At 40.7% G+C, this 24,344-nt stretch overlaps 1 protein-coding gene across 3 annotated transcripts in view; it reads right to left on the bottom strand.

Annotated features, from left to right (window-relative positions):
• The window catches only part of LOC122556776 (ran-binding protein 17-like), a 1,066,498-nt gene that overhangs the window by 747,839 nt on the left and 294,315 nt on the right, over nucleotides 1-24,344 (bottom strand). For all 3 annotated transcript variants that reach the window (XM_043703926.1, XM_043703927.1, XM_043703928.1), the window contains 2 exons: nucleotides 17,333-17,505; nucleotides 11,599-11,792 (listed from right to left, as the gene is read on the bottom strand). In XM_043703926.1, coding sequence (XP_043559861.1) covers nucleotides 11,599-11,792; nucleotides 17,333-17,505 — 367 coding nt within the window. The remainder of the gene's footprint in view (nucleotides 1-11,598; nucleotides 11,793-17,332; nucleotides 17,506-24,344) is intronic.

Raw genomic sequence — 24,344 nt, 5'->3', positions numbered from 1 at the left:
GAAAATTCACTTGCAAGTTATTTTGAATCTGTTTTGATTTGGTATCTTAAGCAAAAGACCAGTTCAACTGCAAACAGCTCAGAGTTTTGGGTTCTATTCTCCACCTGTGGCATTTTGGTTGAGATGTAAGGTTTGGGCTGCAATAGATCTCAGTCACCTCAAGTTCGGAAGGATAACAGTCAGACAGATTATTGCTCCAGTTCCTTGCTGGGATATTAGACAACAGATTCGATACCTCACTTACCGTGGTTAACCTAAGCTCATTGCAGACCACTCAACACTTGTCTGACGTACTGTAGAAAGTAGAAATGCGGAGGAGAAAAGATGGCATACACCTGATCCAGAGCATTTGACACAACATTGTGTTGGTCCTTCTCAGCTACGTAAAGCAGGCAGAAATTAAAAAAAAAAACTCTTCCTTTCATCATAAGAACATGAGACCTAGGAGCAGGAGTAAACCATCTGGCCCTTCAAGCCTGCTCCGTCATTCAATAAGATCATAGCTGATCTTTTTGTGACCTCAGCTCCACTCTGACATATAGTTAGTAAGTTTGCAGATGACACCAAAATTGGAGGTGTAGTGGACAGCAAAGAAGGTTATCTCAAATTACAACAGGATTTTGATCAGATGGGCCAATGGGTTGAGAAGTGGCAGATGGAGTTTAATTTAGATAAATGTGGGGTGCGGCATTTTGGGAAAGCAAACATTGCAGGACCTATACACTTAATGGTCAGGTCCTCAGCAGTGTTGCTGAACAAAGAGACCTTGGAGTGCAGGTTCATAGATCCTTGAAAGTGGTAGATAGGATAGTGAAGAAGGCGTTTCCTTTATTGGTCAGAGTATTGAGTACAGGAGTTGGGAGGTCATGTTTCGGCTGTACAGGACATTGGTTAAGCCACTGTTGGAATATTGCATGCAGTTCTGGTCTCCTTACTATCGGAAAGATGTTGTGAAACTTGAAAGGGTTCAGAAAAGATTTACAAGGATGTTGCCAGGGTTGGACGATTTGAGCTATAGGGAGAGGGTGAGTAGGCTCGGGCTGTTTTCCCTGGAGCATCAGAGGCTGAGGGGTGACCTTATAGAGATTTACAAAATCACGCGGGGCATGCATAGGATAAATAGACAAAGTCTTTTCCCTGGGATGGGGGAGTCTAGAACTAGAGGGCATAGGTTTAGGGTGAGAGGTGAAAGAGACGTAAGGTGCAACATTTTCACACAGACAGTAGTACGTGTATGGAATGAACTGCCAGAGGAAGTGGAGGAGGCTGGTACAATTGCAACATTCAAAAGGCATCTGGATGGATGTATGAATAAGAGGGATTTGGAGGGATATGGGCCAGGTGCTGGCAGGTGGGAGTAGATTGAGTTGGGATATCTAGTCGGCATGGATAAGTTGGACCAAAGGTGTACATCTCTATGACTCTCACTATCACCATTAATCTCATTACTGTTCAAACATTGTCGGTCTTCGTTTTAAAAGCATTTACTGAGGAAGCCTCAACTACTTCACTTGGCAGGGAATTCCACAAATTCACAATCCTCTGGGTGAAGAAGTTCCTTCTCAACTCAGTCCTAAAACTGCTCCCCCTAACCTTGAGGCTTCCTAATTCCCTTCGTAATTTTATATATTTCTCAAAGAATTCCCTATTCTTTTAAGTTCCAATGAATATAATCAGAGTCTACTCAGTCTTTCCTCATAAGCCAGTCCGGAATCAACCTAGTGAACCTCCTCTGCACCCCCTCCAGTGAGAGTACATCCTTTCTCAAGTAAGGAGACCAAAACTGCACCAAAACTATACTCGAGGGGTGGCATCACCAGCACCCTATATTGCTGCAGCATAACCTCCCTGTTTTTAAACTCCATCCCTATAGCAATGAAGGACAATATTCCATTTGCCTTCTTAATTACCTGTTGTACCTGCAGACCAACTTTCTGTAATTCATGCACAAGGACATCCTAGTCCCTCTGCACAGCAGCATGCTGAGATTTTTTTTTTACCATTCAAGTAACAGTCCTTTATACTGTCATCTCTACCAAAATGGATGACTTCACATTTATTAGATTGTACTCCATCTGTCCGACCTTTGCCCACTCACTTAAACTATGTCCCTTTGCAAAGTTTCACAGTCCTGTGCACACTTTGCTCTACCACTCATCTTAGTATCATCTGCAAACTTTAACACACTACACGTGGTCCCCAACTCCAAATCATCTATGTAAATTGTGACCAATTGCAGTCCCAGCACTGATCTCTGAGGCACACCACTAGTCACTGATTACTAACCAGAAAAACACTCATTTATGCCCACTCTTTGCTTCCTCTTAGTTAACCAACACTCTACCAAGTTAATATACTGCCTGTTACACTTTGCACCTTTATCTGATACAGCAGCCTTTTGTGCAGCACCTTGTTGAATGCTTTTGGAAATCTCGGTATACTACATCCAATGGGTCCCCATTGACAACCATGCTTGTAACGTCTTCATAGAATTCCAGTAGATTAGGTAAGCATGACGTGTCCTTCATGAACCCATGCTGCGTATGCCCAATGGGACAATTTCTGTCCAAATGCCATGCCAATTCTTCTTGATACTACACTCAAGCATTTTCTTTACTACAGAAGTTAAGCTAACTGGTCTATAATTTCCCTTCCTTTTTAAACAGTGGTGTCATATTTGCTGTATTTCAATCTCCTGGAACTGCCGCAGAGTCCAGAGAATTATGGAAAATCACCATAAGTACATTTGCTATCTCTCCCACCATCTCTTTTAGTACCCTGAGATGCATTCCATCAGGGTCATGAGATTTATCTACCCTTAGCGCCATTAGCTTGCCAAACACTAGCTCTTTCATGATAATGATTGTTTCCATGTCCTCACCTACCTTCATCTCTTTGTCGCTGCTATATCCCAACATACCTCTGCGTAGGCTGGAGACATGGGCTTCCCACAGTCCTGCCAGGCTGGGTTATTTTACCCTCCTGGCTACCTTCTGGAACTTTCCAAGGACTTGACCAATCAGAGGTCAGCACGATGGTTAGCAGTGTTGCCTCACTGCCCCAGGTTCAATTCCAGCCTCGGGCAACTGTGCGTGTGGAGTTCAACGTTCTCCTGTGTCTGCGTGGGTTTCCTCCCACAGTCCAAAGATATGCAGGTTAAGTGAATTGGCCATGCTCAATTGCCCATCGTATTCAGGGATGTACAGGTTGCGTGCATTAGTTAGGGGTAAATATAGGATAACAGAGTAGGGGAATGGGTCTGGGTAGGTTAGTCTTCAGAGGATCAGTGTGGACTTGTTGGGCTGATGGGGCTGTTTCCACACTGTAGGGATTCTAATTCTGAATCTGTAGGGATTCTAATTCTAATTCTAAAAAGTATCAAATTAATTGGCCTCATCACCTTGAAATGCTGCTAATGGCTTGCTTAACAGAAAACATACATCTAGTGCTGTTTGTTTGGAAGGAAGGGTTAAATTGCCCTTTCACACTTCTTAATGTTTTTAGGTGTCTCTCTGGTTTCAATTGTTTGGGTTTAGATCTTGCAAGGACTTGTCCCTAGGCAGCATTGGCTCAGGCACCCCCACCATACTTTGCCTTTTGGCCAATTCTGATGTCTTATTTGTTTCAGTTGCTGTGGCTGTATTTCTGGCCTTCCTACGTAATTAATTTTATTTCACTTGAGCAGTTGCAGGCTGTATACTGAAATGCTTATTTTAGATGCTGTATACTGTAGCTATATGTTAGCGGTGAATGGAGTGAATGTTTACAAATGTGGTGCTTTGTCCTCCATGATGTCAAGTTTTGAGTGCTTTTGGATCTGCACTTATCCTTGCAAGTGGGAAGTATTCCATCACTCTCCTGACTTCTGCCTTGTAGATAGAGGACAGACCTTGGGGAAAGAGGAAGTGAGCTACTCGTCACTGGATTCCTCACCTTTGACCTGTTCTTGCTCCCATAGTATATATGTGGTTAGTTCAGTTCAATTTCTGGATTTGATGTCGCTCCCAAAAAAGATCAGGTTAGTAAATGCAGATCTTTCCTAACATATTCCTCCTCTATTTATAACCTTCCTATCCTTAGTGTTCAATATATGAAAGCACTATGAGTTGAAATGCTCACACAGGTCATACAATTGGAGTCCCTCGATACTGACAAAATCACTAGAAAAGCTTGATTTATCTTGCTGAATTACTATTCCAGTTAAATACCCCAAGCCACCAAGCTCTTAACAATTTAGCTTCAAGGATGATCTGAATCAATTTACTGGTGAAAGGCACTGTTAGACAGTGTGGCATTGGAAATTTCCCATGTTTTATTTAGCAGTGATATTCTGAAATATAAACCATGAATCAGCATAAGGCTGCTGTGGATGTCTCAAAGTTGTCACTACCATACTTAGAGTTTCTGACTAATTAAGAGCTGATTAGATTGAAAAATAAAAATCGGTGCTGGAGGTATGAATCGCTGCACAAATCATTTGAACAGTTGTCAACTGTGACATGAGAGCTGCAACTCTATGGGGGAAACAAAGAAATATATACAGCTATGGAGTGCTTTCTGTCGGTGCTAAAGAAGAAGAATAGGCAAACCGGGAGCTCTGATGTACTTAATACAGTGAAATAAGTGGCCACCTGTCTAAAACACTTCCACAAGTGGGAAAAGATGTACCTTTGTAAATAATGTTGCTAGCCTCAATATAGGGCTAGATTTGAAAAAATGCCCATCTCAACCAAGCCACAACATGTGCAGTGGATAGTTACTATAGTACTTAGCAACCATTTGAAAGTGAAAGCTCTTTGAGCTAATTTTTTTTAAAAAACTGAACACGGTTATAGAAAGTTGGTTGCTCAAGAGACAAGATGATGTGCAGACTAAGACTAATATTACAAAGAATACAGGTAAACCTAATTAAAGTTGACTCAGTTAAAAGTTATTTCTCTCCAATATTCTTAATAAAATAATGCCATTTATTCATATGATGAGTTTCAGTTTAATATTGTTTGCCTTAGAGTTCATGTTCTGAGGTCTGTACATCTTTTTCCCAGTCTTCTACTCCCACACTCAGTCCTTAAGGGCTACTTGGCTTTCCTCTAATTCCCGGCCCTGCCCTCAGTTCTATTTTCAACATCACCTTCACCTGGCTCCTGTTCCTATCCTCTTTTTTTACCTTTGAAGTCTCCTGCGTCCTCCCTCTCCTGACTACCATTTTGCATTTGCAGTGAAGCTCTGAGCTCCAACTAGCGGTAGCAGTTGTCAGTGAAGATTGTTCTGGATTTCAGTTACAACTGCACCAACCATCTTCTGCCATTAGATGGGGCTTGGTCAATTAAAAGGTTCATCAGATGAACATGTGTATTTACAGTAGTTACATTTGTATTACATTTTTTCCATGTGCTTAAAGTTCTTAAAAAAATATTTTAAGAGTTGTAGACATATAGAAAAGTACTTGATTTCAACTTAATGCTTTAAAGTTGTTTTCAGCAGAGCAAAGTCCGGAAGTACATAAACTTTACAGCTTTATTTTATAGTGAGTTATTTTATTTTAGCTTTGCAAATTATTTCGATTAGAAATACGCTACTGCATATTCATGGCACAGTATTTCAACTTGTGCATTAGTTCTTACGGATATTTTCCTGCCCAAAAGAAACAGATTCCAGTTTTAACACTGACCAACTTCTAATGGGAATTTAAACTTTAATCACTTTCAGGAATGCAACTACAAACTTAAGAGAGGACTTATTGTATGGAAAACTTACATTACAGTCTATTTGTATGAATTCCTTTCTTTGAACAGGTTCATATTGAACTGGGGTATGGCTTTCTTGAGGAGAAAGTGAGAACTGCAAATGCTGGAGATCAGGGGCAAAACGTATAGTGCTGGAAAAACACAGCAAGTCAGGCAGCGTCCGAGGAGCAGGACAGTCGATGTTTCGGGCATAAGCCCTTCAACAAGCATGGTATCATTCTAGATGAAGGGTTTATGCCTGAAATATCAACTCTCCTGCTCCTCAGATACCAGCTGTGCTTTTCCAGTGCCACATTTTTTGACTATGGCTTTCTTGAGCTCTAACAGATTTCCACTTCTGTACAACCCAGTACTTGGCTTAACAGCATGTTAAAATGTGGTTGGCATCACAGCTTTGGACATCCCTGTACTTGCCTTCAAGTGCACACATGTCAGCAGGCAGTAATCAGGAAAAAGATCTCTGGCTGATTTATGGTCCTCACTTCACAAAGTATTCTAGTCACAGTCCTGCTGCACCCTCTAACTTAGCACAGAATTGGGATCCAACCTAGAATCATGTGATTCTCTTTGGTTTTATCCACAAACATGAAACTAATCAAAGGTCTTCGCCTGCCTTCTTACCAATTCCAGTATGAATCACCTGAAGAATACAGCTCCTAACTGTCAATTTTTAATCAACCTGTTAATACATATTATGACACGTCTGCAACAGATGGGACTTTGGGCTGAGAGGTAGGGACCCCACCACTCAAGAGACCTGAGTTTCTAAATATATGATTGCTGATTGCATCATAAGTAGCAAAGAGATCCCTCTAAGTAACAGTAATGCAACTAGAAAATGGGTGATCAATACTTTCAAAGGCTGTGACATTTCTTGAGATGAAACAGTGATTATAAACCATCCTAAGCTGTCACTCTTGAGCCAAGTCAGAGATCGTCAACAACATACCCAACTAAAGGTGGAGAACAGCGTCAATTCAGGCTATTGTATTCTAATCTTTCATCAATAACACATTTCCAGTATGATCTGGATCAGGAGTCAGAAGCTTGGCACACAGGACTCCTGCTCAATTTGAAATTATTGCTTTCCAATTTCAGTGTGACCAGAGTCAAACTCAGTTACCTTGGGAATCACTTGTCACTTTGTTGGTCTGCATGGATCAATGCCAGGCATTATCTTTTCAAACATTAAAGTTGAACTTTTTGTGATCAACATGCATTAAGAAAAGTGGCAACATTTTACAATAAAATTATCTCATATCAAGTAGCAAGGCTGGAAATCCTGTGAAAGAAATCTGATCAGAAACATCAAATTTTGGAATTCGTTGTTCTCAATTCAGTTTTATGTTGCATTTTCATTTGCAAATTCGTGTCCCAGGAAAGACACAGGAACCTCACTTTTCCACTGAAAACCCTAAATTAGTGGCTTTCATCTCCCACTCCTCCACGGAGGTTGCGAGTTGAACTTTTGCTTTCTTTGCTTATTGAATACGTGGGATCATTTTATTGCTTATTTTTGCCAGTTTTCCGATCACACTAAAGTAATTCAATTTTGATGGTGAAAATAACATAAGACCTCGGAGCAGAAGTAGGTAATTTAGCCCCTTGGGCCTGCTCCATCCTTTGATATGATCATGGCTGATCTCATCTCAGCCTCAAATCCACCTTCCTGCCTGTTCTCCATAATCCTTCAATGCATTACAACACATTATGAATTAAAAATCTATCTCCTCCTGAAATTCAGTCAACGTCACAGCATCCACTGCACTCTGGGGTCATGAATTTCATAATGCGTTGAGACACACAATTTCTCCACATGCAAAAAATCGTCTCGAGAACCTTTCGTTCCAGATTGCCCACATGAAGGAACATCCTTTCTACATCTACTTTGTCAATCCCCTCTACCATCGTATATACCTCAATTAGATTCAAAAATACAGACAGTATAGGCCTAAACTGCTCATTTTCTGTCCATAAGACAAACTCATCTCTGGAATCAATCCCGTGAACTTCCTCTGAAATGCTTCCAAAACAACTACATCCCTCCTCGAGTAAGGGGACTAAATTTATATGCAATACTCCCCAGATGTGATCTCACTAATGCTTTGAACAGTTACTGGTTTAGGCAAGACCACTAGAATTGGACTAACTTTTTTTAAAATTTATGAACAAGATGTCAACCATGATTGCTTACAGAATAGTGGACACTCACTTCAAGATATTCTTTGAGTTACTTCTCTGAGGACTGACAAAATATTTTATAAGTGCAGTCTGGCTATCTTTCCTCAAAATTCCTGCCCTTCATTTTGAATTGAAGGGTCTCTAAATTCTAGGTTTGATGATATTAATTACTAATTTGCTTGGTCTTTCTCTTACTAATTTTAACCTTCATGCTATCTTGCAGTATGGGCTCTATCCCTTCATAACGTTTAAAATTGAGAAATAATGTTCACTGATCGTCTTAGTCTCTGATCGGCAACACCAGTGATTCCATAGTCCATGAAGCTGTATTTCTTTACCCGAGTGCATCTTGACTCAGGCTATAAAATTTACGCATTATTTGTCAAGTTACTGTAATTCAGTCTGGTGAATCTGATTTATTTCTTCATTCAGCTTAATGATGAAGCGTACTATAGGGGGGATATGCTCTCATAGAGAGGTACTAAAGCCATCAAAAGATCTTAAGTCCACATTTTGCCAATTCCAGCTAGAATCATCTCAGTAATGGATTTCCTTCTACTAACTTAAAGAGCATTTTGTTTTAAAAGAAGCGCTTTTCCTGTGGGGAGAAAGATTTATGGTCACCCAGTGGCAGGTCCCTAGCAAAGCTTAATATTTCTGCTCGGCTGAGATCAGCCAGCAACCAGAGAACAGCAGACATACCTGTCTTGGGTAAAAAAACTTGGCACAGAATGGTATCAAAATCTGATACCACAATATGATAACAAAATGAGTCAGTGTTCAGTAAAACTGAGGAACCAATCTGGGATTTATTCAGTTGACAGAGTCAGGGATATGCAGCTACTCCTCTCTCAAAATGTCATATAATTCCCACCTTTGTTTTGTTCTTTTAAGTTTATATTCCAGACTCTACGCTTGGTGAAGATGCCGATAAAACATGCTACTCCATGTGTCCCCACTCCACTCCACCCTACTCAACTCCCACTCGACTTTGTATTTTCTATTTTCGAGAACAGATTTTAACCGGATTACTAGATGTGCTTTTTATTTCCTGAAAACACAAAGCTGTAGCTTGGATTACATGGTGTGAATGGAGTTTGATTATGAGCTAGAGTGGCAGTGGGAACATAGCAATCAGTTTCAGAGACCCTGAGATAGGGAGTCAGGTAAAAGAATCTGCCATCATTCCAACCCATGCTTGCTAACCAATGAGAAAGAAAGTAGAATGTGAGTGCATGCATGTAGGACAGGAATGGACTCAACTGGCTCAACTGTGTTGCCACACAGCTAAATAGCCTGCACAGGTATATAAAAAAGGTAGCTACAGCCCCATAAACAGGGTCCAGAATGTTCAAGAAGAAAGGGAATCAAAATTTACTTCCAAAGGAGCGCTAGATATGAAACGGTTCTCAGAATAAGGAAACAGAGCAAGGTTAAGCTTCCGCAATAAAACATGTTATAGCAAGGGACAACCATAACTTGCACATCCCAACTATCCTCCATTTATTGTGTCAAACAAAAACCTACAAGATGTTTTCTGAAACAATAAAAATACATATAACCTAACTTCTCAAGGTTAACAGTTTAAGATGTAACTACACTCTCAATGTTTCTCAGTGGAATTGCCCTATGTTGATATCACTAAATAATCTTAAATACACTGATTAGATTCCCTACAGTGTGGAAACAGGCCCTTCAGCCCAACAAGTCAACACCGAACCTCCGAAGAGTAACTCACCCAAACCCATTCCCCTTCCCTATATTTTTCCACTAACACTATGGGCAATTTAGCATGGCCAATTCACCTGACCTGCACATCTTTGGATTGTTGGAGGAAACCGGAGCACGCGGAGGAAACCCACGTGGAGAATCTGCAAACTCCACACAGACAGTCGCCCAGGGCAGGAATCGAACCCAGGTCTCTGGTGCTGTGAAGTGACAGTGCTAACCACTGAGCCATTGTGCCACCCCCACTGCAAGATTTGTAGTTGTCGCTAACGTTAAGTAATAGGGAATCCAAAAGATGATAAGTCACACTGCATGGGGCTGATACCACAGTTCAACAAAGCAGTTGATGCATTGGTCGCCAACTGACAACAGAAAAGGATATTAACACCACAGGATCATTCCATCTATTTCAAATCATGCACAATAATGTGCTCCTGAAACATAATGGCACTCAATGTCTGTCCAGGAATAATATTTGTTATCATTTTTTTGATAAGATTGAGGGACATCTTGCGATGTACCTCGAATGTCTCAGCAACACTGAAGATACACAGTGTGGACTTGGCATTTTAAGAAGGAATATCATCAAAGAAATCTAGCTTCTGCCTGATGGCTGACCCTCTCCTTACAATAGGGGAAACCTTAGTCTGTTTCTCCTGCACTTTCGTCTATAATGACCAGTCAATTAAATTTGGCTTTGTTGTCCCAACAACTCTTCACAGGAATAGCTGGTATCTGCCCAGGTATGAGGCCAGGAACATTAATTCTTCAGAACAAATGCATATTTGCTGTACGTTTTTATCCTGAACCTCATGCATGGTGTTTGGCAGGGAAACAGAAGCTATCTCATTTGCTGGAACTGATAAATGTCTGTTCTAGCCTTGTTTGGGCGAGTTGGAAAGCCATATGGGATTCTCCACAAAGGCCACATATTACGATTTCTGATTAACAGTGTCAGAAAAGCATCCTGCTGATGCAATGGAAGCTTGATTATATATTTCAGACTGCAGCATAGTGAATGCCTTACTCATCCGCTGTAGAAAATCAGGTTGACATCACAACAGTGGGAGAACAACAGAAATTAAGGGGGTAACATGCAGAGGTATTTCTAATTGCCTGGTTTCCATCCAGAGACACATTCTGGATAAAACTTTCCAATCAAATACATCCTTCTGTCTGTTTCCTTCACTAGGGAGGATATGGATAAAGAGGACATGGAGATATGATTGTAACATCAATGGGTACGTTTCATGAGCTGACTTGACACACATTCTGAGTAGTTATCTCAGGAGCATCATAGACTTTCATCTAAAATGGGACAGTTGCAGCTGGGAGAGGAGGTTGGATGAGAGTGAGGCAAAATGCATGATACCAAGTAACAGTGGAAGAGTATAAGCTCAAAAAACTCATGGGTGTAGAATTGGGTCTGTAGTAGGCTGGATGGGTAGAGATGCAGAGTATTTGGATTTAAATTCATTTCATGCCTTTCTCAATATGCTTGTAGGGTTGTTCATATTAGATTAGATAAATGACAAGTAGCAACCTGCCATGGGTGGCACAGTGGCCAGCACTGCGGCCTCACAGTATTAGGGTCCCAGGTTCGATTCCTGCCTTGGGCGAATGTCTATATGGAGTTTGCACATTCTCCCCGTGTCTGCGTGGGTTTTCTCCGGGTGCTCCGGTTTTCTCCCACAGTCCAAAGATGTGCAGGTCAGGTGAATTGGCCATGCTAAATTGCCCACAGTGTTAGGTGCATTAGTCAGAGAGAAATGGGTCTGGGTGGTTTACTCTTCAGAGGGTCGGTGTGGACTGGTTAGGCCGAAGGGCCTGTTTCCACACTGTAGGGAATCTACTCTAAACAAAGCTTATGCAAAAATTGAAGAATCAAATATACCTTCATGAGGAATTCATTTCAGAGTTCTGAGGGAAAAGGGTCACTCACCTTCCTGGATTGCAATTTCCATGTTCCTGCCACTGGGAGCACGCAGGAGTTCCTGATATGTCTGAGCAGACTGATCAAACAGCTGTACAAGGAGTGCACATGTTTTCTCGTACTCACAGCGACTCACGGTACACAGTTGATCCAACTGCTGGAAGACCATGCCTGTGTCATCCAAAGGATCTTCTAAACAGTCCCTGCAGAATTAAAAGAGATAAATAATCTTTCCATAAATGTCCAGCAATAATGACAGCCTACATTCTTAAACTAAGTTTTAAATAAAAATGGCATCATATGTCAGGTGGCAAATGTAGGTAGCATGGACTGAGATTAGAAATAGGAAAGGAGAGGTTAGCCTGTTGGGAGTTTTCTATTGGCCTCCAAATAGGTCCAGAGATGCAGAGTACAGGATAGCAAAGATTATCCTCGATAGGAGCAAGAGTGACACGGTAGTTGTTATAGGGGACTTTAACTTTCCAATTATTGACTGGGAATACCATAGTTCAAGTACTTTGGATGGGTAAGTTTTTGTCCAATGTGTGCAGGAGGGTTTCCTGACACAGCATGTAGACAGGCCAACAAGGGGCGAGGCCACATTAGATTTGGTTCTGGGTAATGAACCCTGCTAGGTGTTAGATTTGGAGATAGGTGAGCACTTTGGTGATAGTGATCACACTTTGGTTATGTTTACTTTAGTGATAGAAAGGGATAGGTATATGCCGCAGGGCAAGAGTTAAAGCTGGGGGAAAAGGCAATTATGATGCAATTAGGCAAGATTTAGGATGCACAGGATGGGGAAGGAAACTACAGGGGATGGGCGCAATTGAAATGTGGAGCTTATTCAAGGACCAGCTATTGCAGGTCCTTGGTAAGTACATTCTGATCAGGCAGGCAGGAAGTTGTTGAGCGCAGGAGCCGTGGTTTACTAAGGAAGTTGAATATCTTGTCAAGGGGAAGAAGGCAGCTTATGTTAGGATGAGATGTGATGGCTCAGTTTGGGCACTTGAGAGTTACAAGTTAGCCAGGAAAGACCTAAACAGAGAGCGAAGAAAGGCCAGGAGGGCATATGAGAAGTCACTGGGGGATAGGATCAAGAAAAACCCTAAGGCTTTTGACTGGTATATCAGGAATAAAAGAATGACTAGAGCAAGATTAGGGCCAATCAATCATTGCAGTGGGAAGTTGTGTGTGGAGTCAGAGGAGATAGGGGAAGTGCTAAATGAATACATTTCATCAGTATTCACACTGGAAAAAGACAATGTGGTTGAGGAGAATACTGAGATATAAGCTACTAGACGAGGTGGGATTGAGGTGCATAAGGAGGAGGTGTTAGCAATTCTGAAAAGTGTAAAAGCAGATAAGTGCCCTGGGTCAGATGGGATTTATCCTAGAATTCTCTGGGAAACCAGAGCGGAGATTGCCAAGCCTTTGGCTTTGATATTTATGTGGTCATCGTCTACAGGAATAGTGCCAGAAGATGGAGGATAGCAAATGTTGTTCCCTTTTTCAAGAAAGGGAGTAGAGACAACTCTGGAAATTTTAGACCTATGAGCCTTACTTTGGCTGTGGGTAAAGTATTGGAAAGGGTTATAAGAGATAGGATTTATAATCATCTAGAGAGGAATAAGTTGATTATGGATAGTTAACACGGTTTTGTGAAGGGTAGGTGGTGCCTCACAAATCTTATTAAGCTCTTTGAGAAGGTGGCCATACAGGTGGTTGAGAGTAAAGTGGTTGATGTGGTGTATATGGATTTCAGTAAGGCATTTGATAAGGTTCCCCATGGTAGGCTATTGCACAAAATACAGAGGCATGGGATTGAGGATGATTTAGCGGTTAGAAACTGGCTAGTTGAAAGAAGTCAGAGAATGGTGGTTGATGGGAAATATTCATCCTGGAATTCAGTTATCAGTGAGGTACCGCAAGGATCTGTTTTGGGTCCACTGTTGTTTGTCATTTATATAAATGACCTGGATGAAGGATTAAAAGGATGGGCTCGTAAATTTGCAGATGACACTAAGGTCAGTGCAGCTGAGAATAGTGATGAAGGATGTTGTAGGTTACAGAGAGACATACATAAGCTGCAGAGCTGGGCTAAGAAGTGGCAAATGGAGTTAAATGCAGAAAAGTGTGAGGTGTTTCACTTTGGAAGGAGTAACAGGAATGCAGAGTACTGGGCTAATGATAGGATTCTTGGTAGGGTAGATGAACAGAGAGATCTCGGTGTCCAGGTACATAGATCCTTGAAAATTGTCACCCAGGTTAATAGGGGTATATAGAAGGCATACGGTGTATTAGCTTTTATTGGGAGAGGGATTGTGTTTTGAAACCATGAGATCATGCTGCAGTTGTCCAAAACTCTGGTGCGGCCACATTTGGAGTATTGTGTACAGCTCTGGTCATCGCATTATAGAAAGGATGTGGAAGCTTTGGAAAGATTTCAGAGGAGATTTTCTAGGATGTTACCTGGTTTGGAGGGAAGGTCTTATGAGGAAAGGCTGAGGAATTTGAGGCTGTTTTCGTTAGCGAGAAGAAGGTTGAGAGGCGACTTAATTGAGACATCTAAAATAATCAGAGGGTTAGATAGGTTGAACAGTGAGAGCCTTTTTCCTCAGATGGCAATGGCTAGCACGAGGGGACATAGCTTTAAATTGAGGGGTGACAGATATAGGACGGATGTCAGAAGTAGTTTCGTTACTCAGAGCAACTCAGGGGAGAGGAACACACTGCCTGCATCAGTAGTAGACTCGCAAACGTTAAGGGCATTTAAATGGTCATTGGATAGGCATATGGACAACAATGTAGGTTAGATGGGCATCAGATTGGTTCCACAGCTTGGCACAACATCACGAGCCGAAGGGCCTGTGCTGCATACTCTGATGTTTTGTGTTCTATCGTTCCATAACTGTTTTACCAATTCATCAGTGTTTTCTTACTTGCAGTTTAATTTACAGTTCGCCTTAAATCAGTGTCCTCTGGCTTTTGTTCCTTGTGTCATTGGGAAGAGTTTCTCCCTATTGACTCTGTCCAGGTACTTCATGATTTAGAACACCTCTATCAAATCTCCCCCTAGTGTTCTCTTTTCCATGAAAGAGAACTATCTTAGCTTCCCCAATCTGTACATGTAGCTGAAGATCCTTATCACCATAACAGCTGTCATAAACAACGAATGCAAACTTTCTAAATGTGTTCATATTCTTCCTGAAGCATAGTGGCCAGAATTAGACGCAATACTGCAGTTGGAGCCAAAAATAGTGCTTGATACAGATTTATCATAACTTTGCTATAATATTCTCAGTTTCTACTTCAAAAGCCCAAGTTTTCAGATTCCTTTTGAATCACATTGTGCTTATTTTTAATCAACCTGCTGTGACATGCCATGACACATCTCTGGGGCAAGTGAGACTTCAACAAAGTTTGCAATTGTGCCTGTGCATTCAAGTCCAGATTATTAATATATATTAAGGAAACTAGTGGTTCAAGTACTACCTGCTAGAAAAACTCACTGCATACCTTCTTGTAGTGCAAAAAACAACTGTTCACTAATATTTCTTATCACTCAGCCAAATTCAAATTCATGCTGCCATTGTCCCTTTTATTAATTTGCTGACAAGCCAATATCTAACACTTTACGAAACACCCTATGGACAACCATGTTGTATGACCTTTCCTCATCAACCCTCTCTGTTACTTTATCAAACTTAATCAAGCTAGTGAAACATAATTTACCTTTAACAAATTTAGATAGGCTTTCCTTTACTGATCAATACTCAGCCACTTCGTTGCTAACTTTGTCATCAGTTATCATTTCTAAAAGTTTTCCCACTAAAGTTGAACTGACTGGCTGATAGTTATTGGGTTTATCCATACATACTTTTGAATATGGTGCAGTGTTTGCAAATCTTCAGTCTTTTGGCAGCAACCCCAAACTTAAGGACGACTGGTGAGCCACCTTCTTGAATCATTGCAGTTCAAATCGTGTATGCACACCCACAGTGTTAGAAAGTGGCTCTAAGAGCTTGACACAGTGGCAATGAAAGAATAGTGATACGGTACCAAGTCAGGATGACATGTGGCTTGGAGAACTTGCAGTTGATGGTGTTCCCATGCATCTGCTGCCCTTGTCTTTCTACATGGATTGGATAGATGCTATTGGTGGAGGTTTAGTGCATTGTTGCTGTGCATGTTGTAATTGGTATACACTGTGACCACTATGCACCAGTGGTGGAAGAAGGGAATGTTTACATTAGTGGATGTGGTACTCTTCAAGTAGGCTGCACTAATTCTGGCTGAAATCAAGCTTCACAAGTATTTTCAGCTACACTGGATGTCTTGAAATGCATTCATTTGGCCCTTCTTTGAGTCGAAGCAAGCTTTCTAATACCTCCTCTTTATAAATCTTAGCCCATCCAATACTTCAAACACTTAATTTTCATTCTGATAACACCATTTTCCTCAGAAAAGACAGATGCAAACTATTTGCTAGCACCTCAGTCTTGCCCTCTATGCATATGAAGATCTCTTTCAGGTCCTTATTAGGCCACATCCCTAATTTTCCCAGCCTTTTTCTGTATTAAATGCCTAAAGACGACTTTTAGATTACCTTTTCGATAGCTGCCAGTTTCTTCCGATTCCAACTCTTTGTCTCTAATTTTCTTTTTCGTTTTCCCTGAGGCTCCTATATTCAGCATGATGTTCATTTGGATCATCAACCTGCACTCTTTCAAATATATATTTTCATTGTTATATATTCCTCTATCACTTGCATCACCCAGGAAATTCATTCATCTTTCTTCAATACAAAGGGAGAATCCCTGCGTATCCTTTGTCATCACATTCCTGATGAAGGGTTTATGCCCAAAGCAGTGACTCTCCTGCTCCTCAGATATTGCCTGACCTGCTGTGCTTTTCCAGCATCACATTTTTCGACCTTCACAGTTTGTTAACCTTCATTACCCATGTGTCCTGTTGATTTTGTTTAGTAACTGAGTGGATACAAACTTTGAATTGTGACTATTTTAAGGTTTTGCAATTTAAGAATGACATGCCTCTACTTACTAAAAGTTAAAAGCTAACATTATTACAAAATAAAGAAAAATTATTAGCAGTATTCAATTTGACACTTCAAGTCAGTCTGATGTACCTATCCCTTACACAATCACAATACTGACTGAGACCAGCTCACTTCACACTCAACGGGAACAAATCTAAAATAGGAGCACAAAATAATGGAAATACACAGAAAGTCTGTCAACATCTGTGGAGCAAGAAACAGATTTAATATTTTAAATTGAAACATTAATTCCATTTCTTTCCACACAGATGCTAATGATTTCTAGCCATTCTGTTTTATTTCAGACTTCCGGCATCCGCAATATTTTCCTTTTTATTGTGGTTTGAATAGAACAATAACTCATATACCATCTGACCGTTTTGGGTATGCAGTTGAGGACTGAAGCAATTCTTCATAGATATAAATATAGGCTATAAAATAAAAGTGTGTTTGGAGGGATTTCATAGCAGCATTATAAAATAAAATATGACACACCCACATGAAGAGTTGTTAGGGTCAGGCCATCAAAGGCTTAAGGAATGCCATAATGGAAAGTGGAATAGAACAGGAACAAGATGCAAGATCAGAATTCCAGAACTTCGGGTCTAGACAGCTGTAGGTGCAATTTGTGAGACAATTAGAATGGAATGCCTGGGCAGCAAATCCAAACTGTGATGGGGGTACCTTATGATTACGGGCACTGACTCCAGCCTTGAAGTAATGTAAGCTTTTGTGACTTCTGGTGCATATGTCTCCATTAGATGAGGTTCAGTAGATTTAACGAAGGGGACTGATGCAACCATTCGCTGCCAAAGACTCAGCAGGTAGTGTATGCTGTTTGGAGCAAATTCCCAATGCTGTGTAAGAGAAGAAAGAAAAGTAATAATAAAATTAAAAATTGTGGGAATTCCTAATCTATTTTATATGATTTGAAATGTTTGAGCAAATTGTAATAAAATAGTCAGTGTTATTTCTGGAGGGCTTCTATAAATTTTATTTCTGTGGTGCAGTTAACTTGTGGAAAATCAATGCACATGTCTTTACTACAAGTTGTCTTCACCAGCTCATTCGATGAGAATGTAGTTAAACATCAGACAACACCAGATTATAGTCCACCAAGTTTATTTAGAAACATTAGCTTACGAGACACTGCCTCTTCATCAGGTGGTTGTGGAACAGCCACAATTTATAGAAAAAATGTTAGTGTCATAGAGCTGTAATGCTATTTTAAAAGTAAAATCGATTAAGTATTTCATCTTTTAGAGTAGGATGTGCTCGTTTCCCTTCTTTAATATGTAAATCCCAGAACTCCTTTTAAGTTATATTCTCAAGTAGCTTCAGTTTTTCTAACAATAAGTGCCATCTCAGCTCAAATAATGCATTAAAGGTTAAAGTTTGTCTGTGTTCCAGTGTTGAGTCAGTCTAGTTATATTTCTAAAGTGGGACTTATAGAATCTTATGTGGATTCATGCAGTTGGTGAGCAAAATAAATGTAATTCTGCAAATACAAATTTCCCTCATAAACTTATATGTGTGCGCTTACAGGAGAGACCAAGTGAGTGTGTGCACGTGAATGCAGGCATGTGGGTGAGAGTACATGTGAAAGAGTGCGTGTATGTGTAAGCTTGGTTAAGTATGTGTGTAAATGTGATGGGGTATAAGCCTGTGAGAGGATGCATGCATGGGTGAGAGCAAGGGGTGCATTTGTGTGCATATGAGAGAGAGCTTGTGTATGAGAGAGGGTCTGCATGAGAGTGGGAGTATGTTGGGGTGTGTGTGCGCGTGTGCCCGCACATGCGCAAGTGAGAGAGAGTGAGAGAGAATGTGAGAAAGCGAGAAAGAACGAGAGAGCGCGCGATTTGGAGAGTTGCAGCCTGTGTCTGTCTCCTGAGGACGACATTACAGTTTCTCGCTGTGGCACGTCGGAACCGGTGGTAAATGAGTTGAGCATCATACCCTGTTCTTATGAGAGCATCCTTGAGCACTTTCATGTGTCCTTCACATTCCGCCTCAGCTGAACAGATACTGTGTATTCGTAGGGCTTCGCTGTAGGAGATGGCTGTTTTAATATGTCTCATGTGGAAGTTTTCTCATACACAAGCTCTTTCTCTCATAAGCACACACATGCGCCCCCTGCACTCACACCTACGCACACACCCTCTCACAGACATATACCCTATCACACTCACACATCTGACCAAGTCTACACACACACATATACACACTGTTTCACATGCACTTACACTCATATGCACAGACTCACTCTGTCTCTCCTGCACGCGCACACATGTAAATTAATGAGGTGAATTTGTATTTGCAGATTTACGTTTCATTTTGCTCAAAAACTGCATGAATCCACAAAAGATTCTGTAAGTCCCACTTTAGAAACAGAACCAGTCTGACTCAACATTAGAACACAGACAGACTTTCACCTCACACCTTTAATGCATTGAGAGAGCTAAAATGGCAGCTATTGCTAGAAAAGTTGAAGCTATTTTGAAAATGTAACTTAAAAGGAGTTCTGGGATTTACATATTAAAGAACCAAAACTAGCATATCCCATTCTAAAAGATGACAGACTGAATCTAAATTTTTATAAATAGCATTACAGGTTCATGACACTAACTGTTTTGCTATAAATTTTGTGTCTTATAATCCTGTTCCACAACCACCTGATGAAGCGGCAGTGCAAAGAAAGCTAGTGCTTCCAAATAAACCTGTTGCACTACAACCTGATGTTGTGTGATTTTTAACTTTGTCCACGCCAGTCCAATACCGTCACGTCCTAATAATGAGAATGCAGCAAATGTACTATTAGAGTTCCATATTCATGTCTCATTACCGGTTTCTATGAGATCTTCCACAGATCTATTGGATATGAATTATTTTTGACGCTAAACTCTTGGAGATTAATTTCCACTCTGGGTCTTAAAATGGTGAATGGAACGATATGACCACAACTGAGATGTGTCACTCTTCTATTATTGACAAAGGTACTCAATTGAGTAATGACTTAAAAAAATATGGTTTAATGATTTTTGAGAAGATTTGTAGCTCAGGTTGATGATAAATATGTAACTTAGCTTGCTGAGCTTGAAGGTTCGTTTTCAGACATTTCATCACCATACTAGGTAACATCATCAGGTGAGAATCTCTGGTGAAGTGCTGGTGGTATGTCCCACCTCTATTTATAGGTCTTGGGTAATTAAGGTGGGTGATGTCATTTCCGGTTTTTTTTTCAAGGGAGGGTAGACACAGTCTAAGTCGATGTGTTTATTGATGGAGTTCTGGTTAGAATGCCATGCCTCTAAGAATTCTCATCGTTTCTTTGTTTCGCCTGTCCTAAGATGTGTGTGTTGTCCCAGACAAAGTGGTGTCCTTCTTTGTCTGTATGTATGGAAACTACGGATAGTGGATCATGTCTTTTGGTGGCCAGTTGGTGTTCATGTATCCTAATGGCAAGTTTCCTGCTAGTTTGTCCGATGTAGTGTTTTTTTCTTTAACAGTTCATGCATGGTATCTTGTAAATGACGTTAGTTTTGCTGGTAGTATCTAATGGATTCTTTAAGTTCAATAGTCGCTATTTAAGTGTGTTGGTAGGTTTGTGGGCTATGTTAAGGGGTCTGACTAGTCTGGAAGTCATTTCTGATATGTCTACGATGTAAGGTCATGTGGCTATAGTTTTTGGTTGTGTAATGTCTGCTTTTTTGGGTTTGTTTCTGAGGATTCGGTAGATTTTGTTTATTGGGTACCCATTTTTCTTGAAAACATTGTATAGATATTTTTCATCTGCTTTTTGTAGTTCTTGGGTGCTGCAGTGTGATGTGGCTCATTGAAATAATGTCTTGATGCAGCTCCATTTGTGGGTGTTGGGATGATTGCTTCTGAAGTATTTGGTCCGTGTGTTGTTTTCTGCAGATGTTGGTTTGAAGCTCTCTGTTAACTGTTCAACTGTCACGTCTAGGAATGGGAGTCTGTTGTCGTTCTCCTCCACTTTTGTGAATTCTATGACTTTCAGGATATTGCTAATGGTGTTGTATGTTTCCGCGAATTTGTTCTATTTTGTGATGACAAAGGTGTCATCTACGTAGCGGACCTAAAGTTTGGGTTGTGTAGATGGGTGGGCAGCTTGTTCAAGTCTGTGCATTACTGCTTCCACAATGAGCCCTGATATTGGTAATCCCATGGGTGTTCCGTTAACTTGTTTGCAGGTTTTGTTATTGAATGTGAAGAGCGTTGTGAGACACAGGTCCACTAGCTTGAGGATGTTATCTTTGGTGATGAAGTTGGTGCTGTCTCGTGTTTGTGGTCCTGGTTTTCCTAGTAGTGATGCCAATGTTTCTTTGGCCAAGTCGATGTTAATTGATGTGAAAATGGCTGTAACATCCTCAGAAACAAACCCAAACAAGCAGACACAATGCAACCAAAACTATAGCCATATTTCCTTACATCACAGACATATCAGAAATGACTTCCAGACTACTTAGACCCCTTGGCATCATGATAGTCCACAAACCTACCAACACACTTAAACAGTGACTAATGAACTTAAAGGATCCATTAGATACCACCAGCAAAACATACTTCATTTACAAGATACAATGGAAGAACTGTAAAAAAACACATCAGAGAAACTACCAGGAAACTTGCCACCAGAATACATGAACACCAACTGGCCACCAAAAAACACGATCCACTATCAGTAGTTTCTATATATACAGACAAAGAAGGACACCACTTTGACTGGGACAACACGCATCCTAGGACAGCGAAACAAAGACATGCAAGAGAATTCTTAAGCAGAATTCCTTCAATGAACACATCAATTTGGACCTATCTACCTTCCCTTGAAAAAAAGAACCAGAAATGACATCATCCACCTAAAGAAACCAAGACTTATAAATACAGAGGCAGGGCATACCACCAGCACTTCACCAGAGTTTCTCACTGATGATGTTACCACGTACGGTGATGAAACATCTGAAAACAAATCTTCAAGCTCAGTGAACTAACTTACATACTAAATATGCCTTAATTTCAAAAGTACTTGAAAAGCCAGGAATTTCTGTGTAGTGTTTAGCCTTATATCCAAGGCTTCAGTAAGATCATAAGAAATTAGAACAGGAGCTGGCTATTTGGTCCATTCTGCCTTTTCCTCCATTTCATAAGATCATGCCTGATGCTCCTTGTTTCCCATCACCCTCAAATCTCTCATTAATTAAATATCTAACAGCCTTGAATAAATTCAACGACCCAATATTCATAGCGCTCTATGGAAGAGAATTCCAAAAGCTAATGACACTCGATAAAAATAAACTCATTTCAGTTTGAACTGGGTGACTCGTTTTCAAACTGTGACCCCAATTCTGGTGGCCAGTGTTTGGGTTGTTATGGCACAGTGATAATGTCCCTACCTCTAAGCTAGGAGGCCTGGGTTCAAGTTCCACCTGCCCCAGACAAGCGTTGCAACATATCTGAACAGATTGATTAAAAATATCCAGTCCCATGGGCAATGAATCTGAACAGACCATCTGTGGGCAAATATTGCAGTATTTTTGAGGGTTCTGGAGTGCAGGAGTTCTGCAATAGGTTTCCTACTTTCTTGCAGTCATGTCTTCTCACCCTGTATCTTCCCTGAATGGTTATCTCTGTCCTAGCCCCATCTTAAGATTTCAAAGAGCTAAACTGGATATGTCTCTCCAGTTCAGCTGTCACAATGGTCTCATTGCTGCAACGACAAAAGGCTGGTCAGCATTCAGCTATGCATTCTCCCCAAGAGTCAAATTACAATGTGTGCACAGACGTTTGATATTTATAAACCTGTTGCATCTTACCTATCTTTTCCCTTCAGCATATTATTCGACTTATCAAGTCTGGGCATAATTTTAGCCTGTATACAGTAACTTGGTGATTACATTTCTGGCTCACAAGGTAACTGGAGGCGTATGTGGGCATTTTCTGTTAATTGTTTTAACCATCATTTAAGGTTGCCTGTTGGGCCTGCAATTACATTAAGGAGGCATTATTGGCGAAAGTATTTTTCTGGTGGCTATCTAAAAAGTCAGGGAAAACCTCTCAACAAGTTTTAAAGGAAATAACGGAGCCTCATTTGTTAAATACAGACAAATTCTTGGTTGGTTCAAGCTTGTATTCTTACTGACAACTGTTCATTCTTAGGCTGTATATTCAAACATTTAGCTCATTTATCTCATGGGATAAAAAGACAAGAAGGGATCGCTCTTGTTATTGTGGGCATGTTTGTTAACACAAAGAAAATTTCCTCTCAATAATATTTGAAGAATTCTCTCCGATTTTGCAGTTGCTTTGATAGAATTTCAGAAAAGGAAGATATGACGTTTTCAATTTATAGGAGACCAGAACAAAAGATTAAAGTGCTTCTTGCATTGTAACATCTGTAATTTTAATATGCCATGAAACTTTGATTCCCATAGTTCATTCATAATGATATTGTATCATCGTCAGATTAACTGTTTGTTCAGCACCTATGGAATATTTTTTGTTTTATACTTTAATCAAGGTTGATTGAGCTTATATTCATTTCTGAAGATTAAACAGCAGTATTGTTGCAGCACCATCAAGCAATTAGCAAGCAGGATTTGCCTTTTGTTAATCTGGGCATTTTGCTGAAATTTGTCGCGTCACTACAGATTTCTTACAGAAGCTCAGCACCCATGGACCAGTCGAACTAGGAATATTCCTCATCACAAAGGAAGTTTCAGCACTTTACACCAGCATCCCCCACAATGATGGTATTTCAGCAACAGCCTCAGTACTCAACACCAACTGCCGATCTCCAAGCACCATCCTATAACTCATCTGCTTTATCTTCGACCGCAGCGTTTTCACCTTTGACAACCAGATTTTCATCCAGACACATGGAACAGCCATGGGGCCAAAGTTTTCACCCCAATATGCCAACATTTTCATGCACAGGTTCGAACAAAACTTCTTCTCTACACAGGACCTCCAACCAACACTATACACCAGGTATATTGACGACATTTGTTTCCTCTGGACCCATGGTGAGGAGTCACTGAAACAGCTACACAGTGATATCAACGAGTTTCATCCCACCATCAAGCTCACCATGGACCAATCTTTGGTATCCGTCTCATCTCATTCTTGGACACATGCATTTCCATCAAGGATGGGCACTTCAGCACCTCACTCTATTGCAAACCCACAGGTAACCTCAGGATGCTACGCTTCTCCAGCTTCCACCCGAAACACACTAAAACTGACATTTCCTATGGACAAGCCCTACACATATTTATGCGGAAAGTCAGGAGGCATGGGATAGTGGGAAATTTAGCCAGTTGGATAGAGAACTGGCTAACCGGTCGAAGTCAGAGAGTGGTGGTAGATGGTAAATATTCAGCCTGGAGCCCAGTTACAAGTGGAATTCCGCAGGGATCAGTTCTGGGTCCTCTGCTGTTCGTAAGTTTTATTAATGACTTGGATGAGGGAGCCGAGGGGTGGGTCAGTAAATTTGCAGATGAAATGAAGATTGGTGGAGTTTTGGATAGTGAGGAGGGCTCTTGTCGGCTGCAAAGGGACTTGGATATGATGCAGAGCTGGGCTGAGGAGTGGCAGATGGAGTTCAAACCTGCCAAGTGTGAGGTCGTCCATTGTGGAAAGACAAATAAGAATGTGGAATACAGGGTTAACGGTAGGG

The sequence above is a fragment of the Chiloscyllium plagiosum genome, chromosome 14, assembly GCF_004010195.1.
Source record: "Chiloscyllium plagiosum isolate BGI_BamShark_2017 chromosome 14, ASM401019v2, whole genome shotgun sequence".
Lineage (NCBI taxonomy): Eukaryota > Metazoa > Chordata > Chondrichthyes > Orectolobiformes > Hemiscylliidae > Chiloscyllium > Chiloscyllium plagiosum.
The sequence above is the reverse complement of the archived record's forward strand: the minus strand, read 5'-3'. Positions and strand labels throughout refer to the sequence as shown.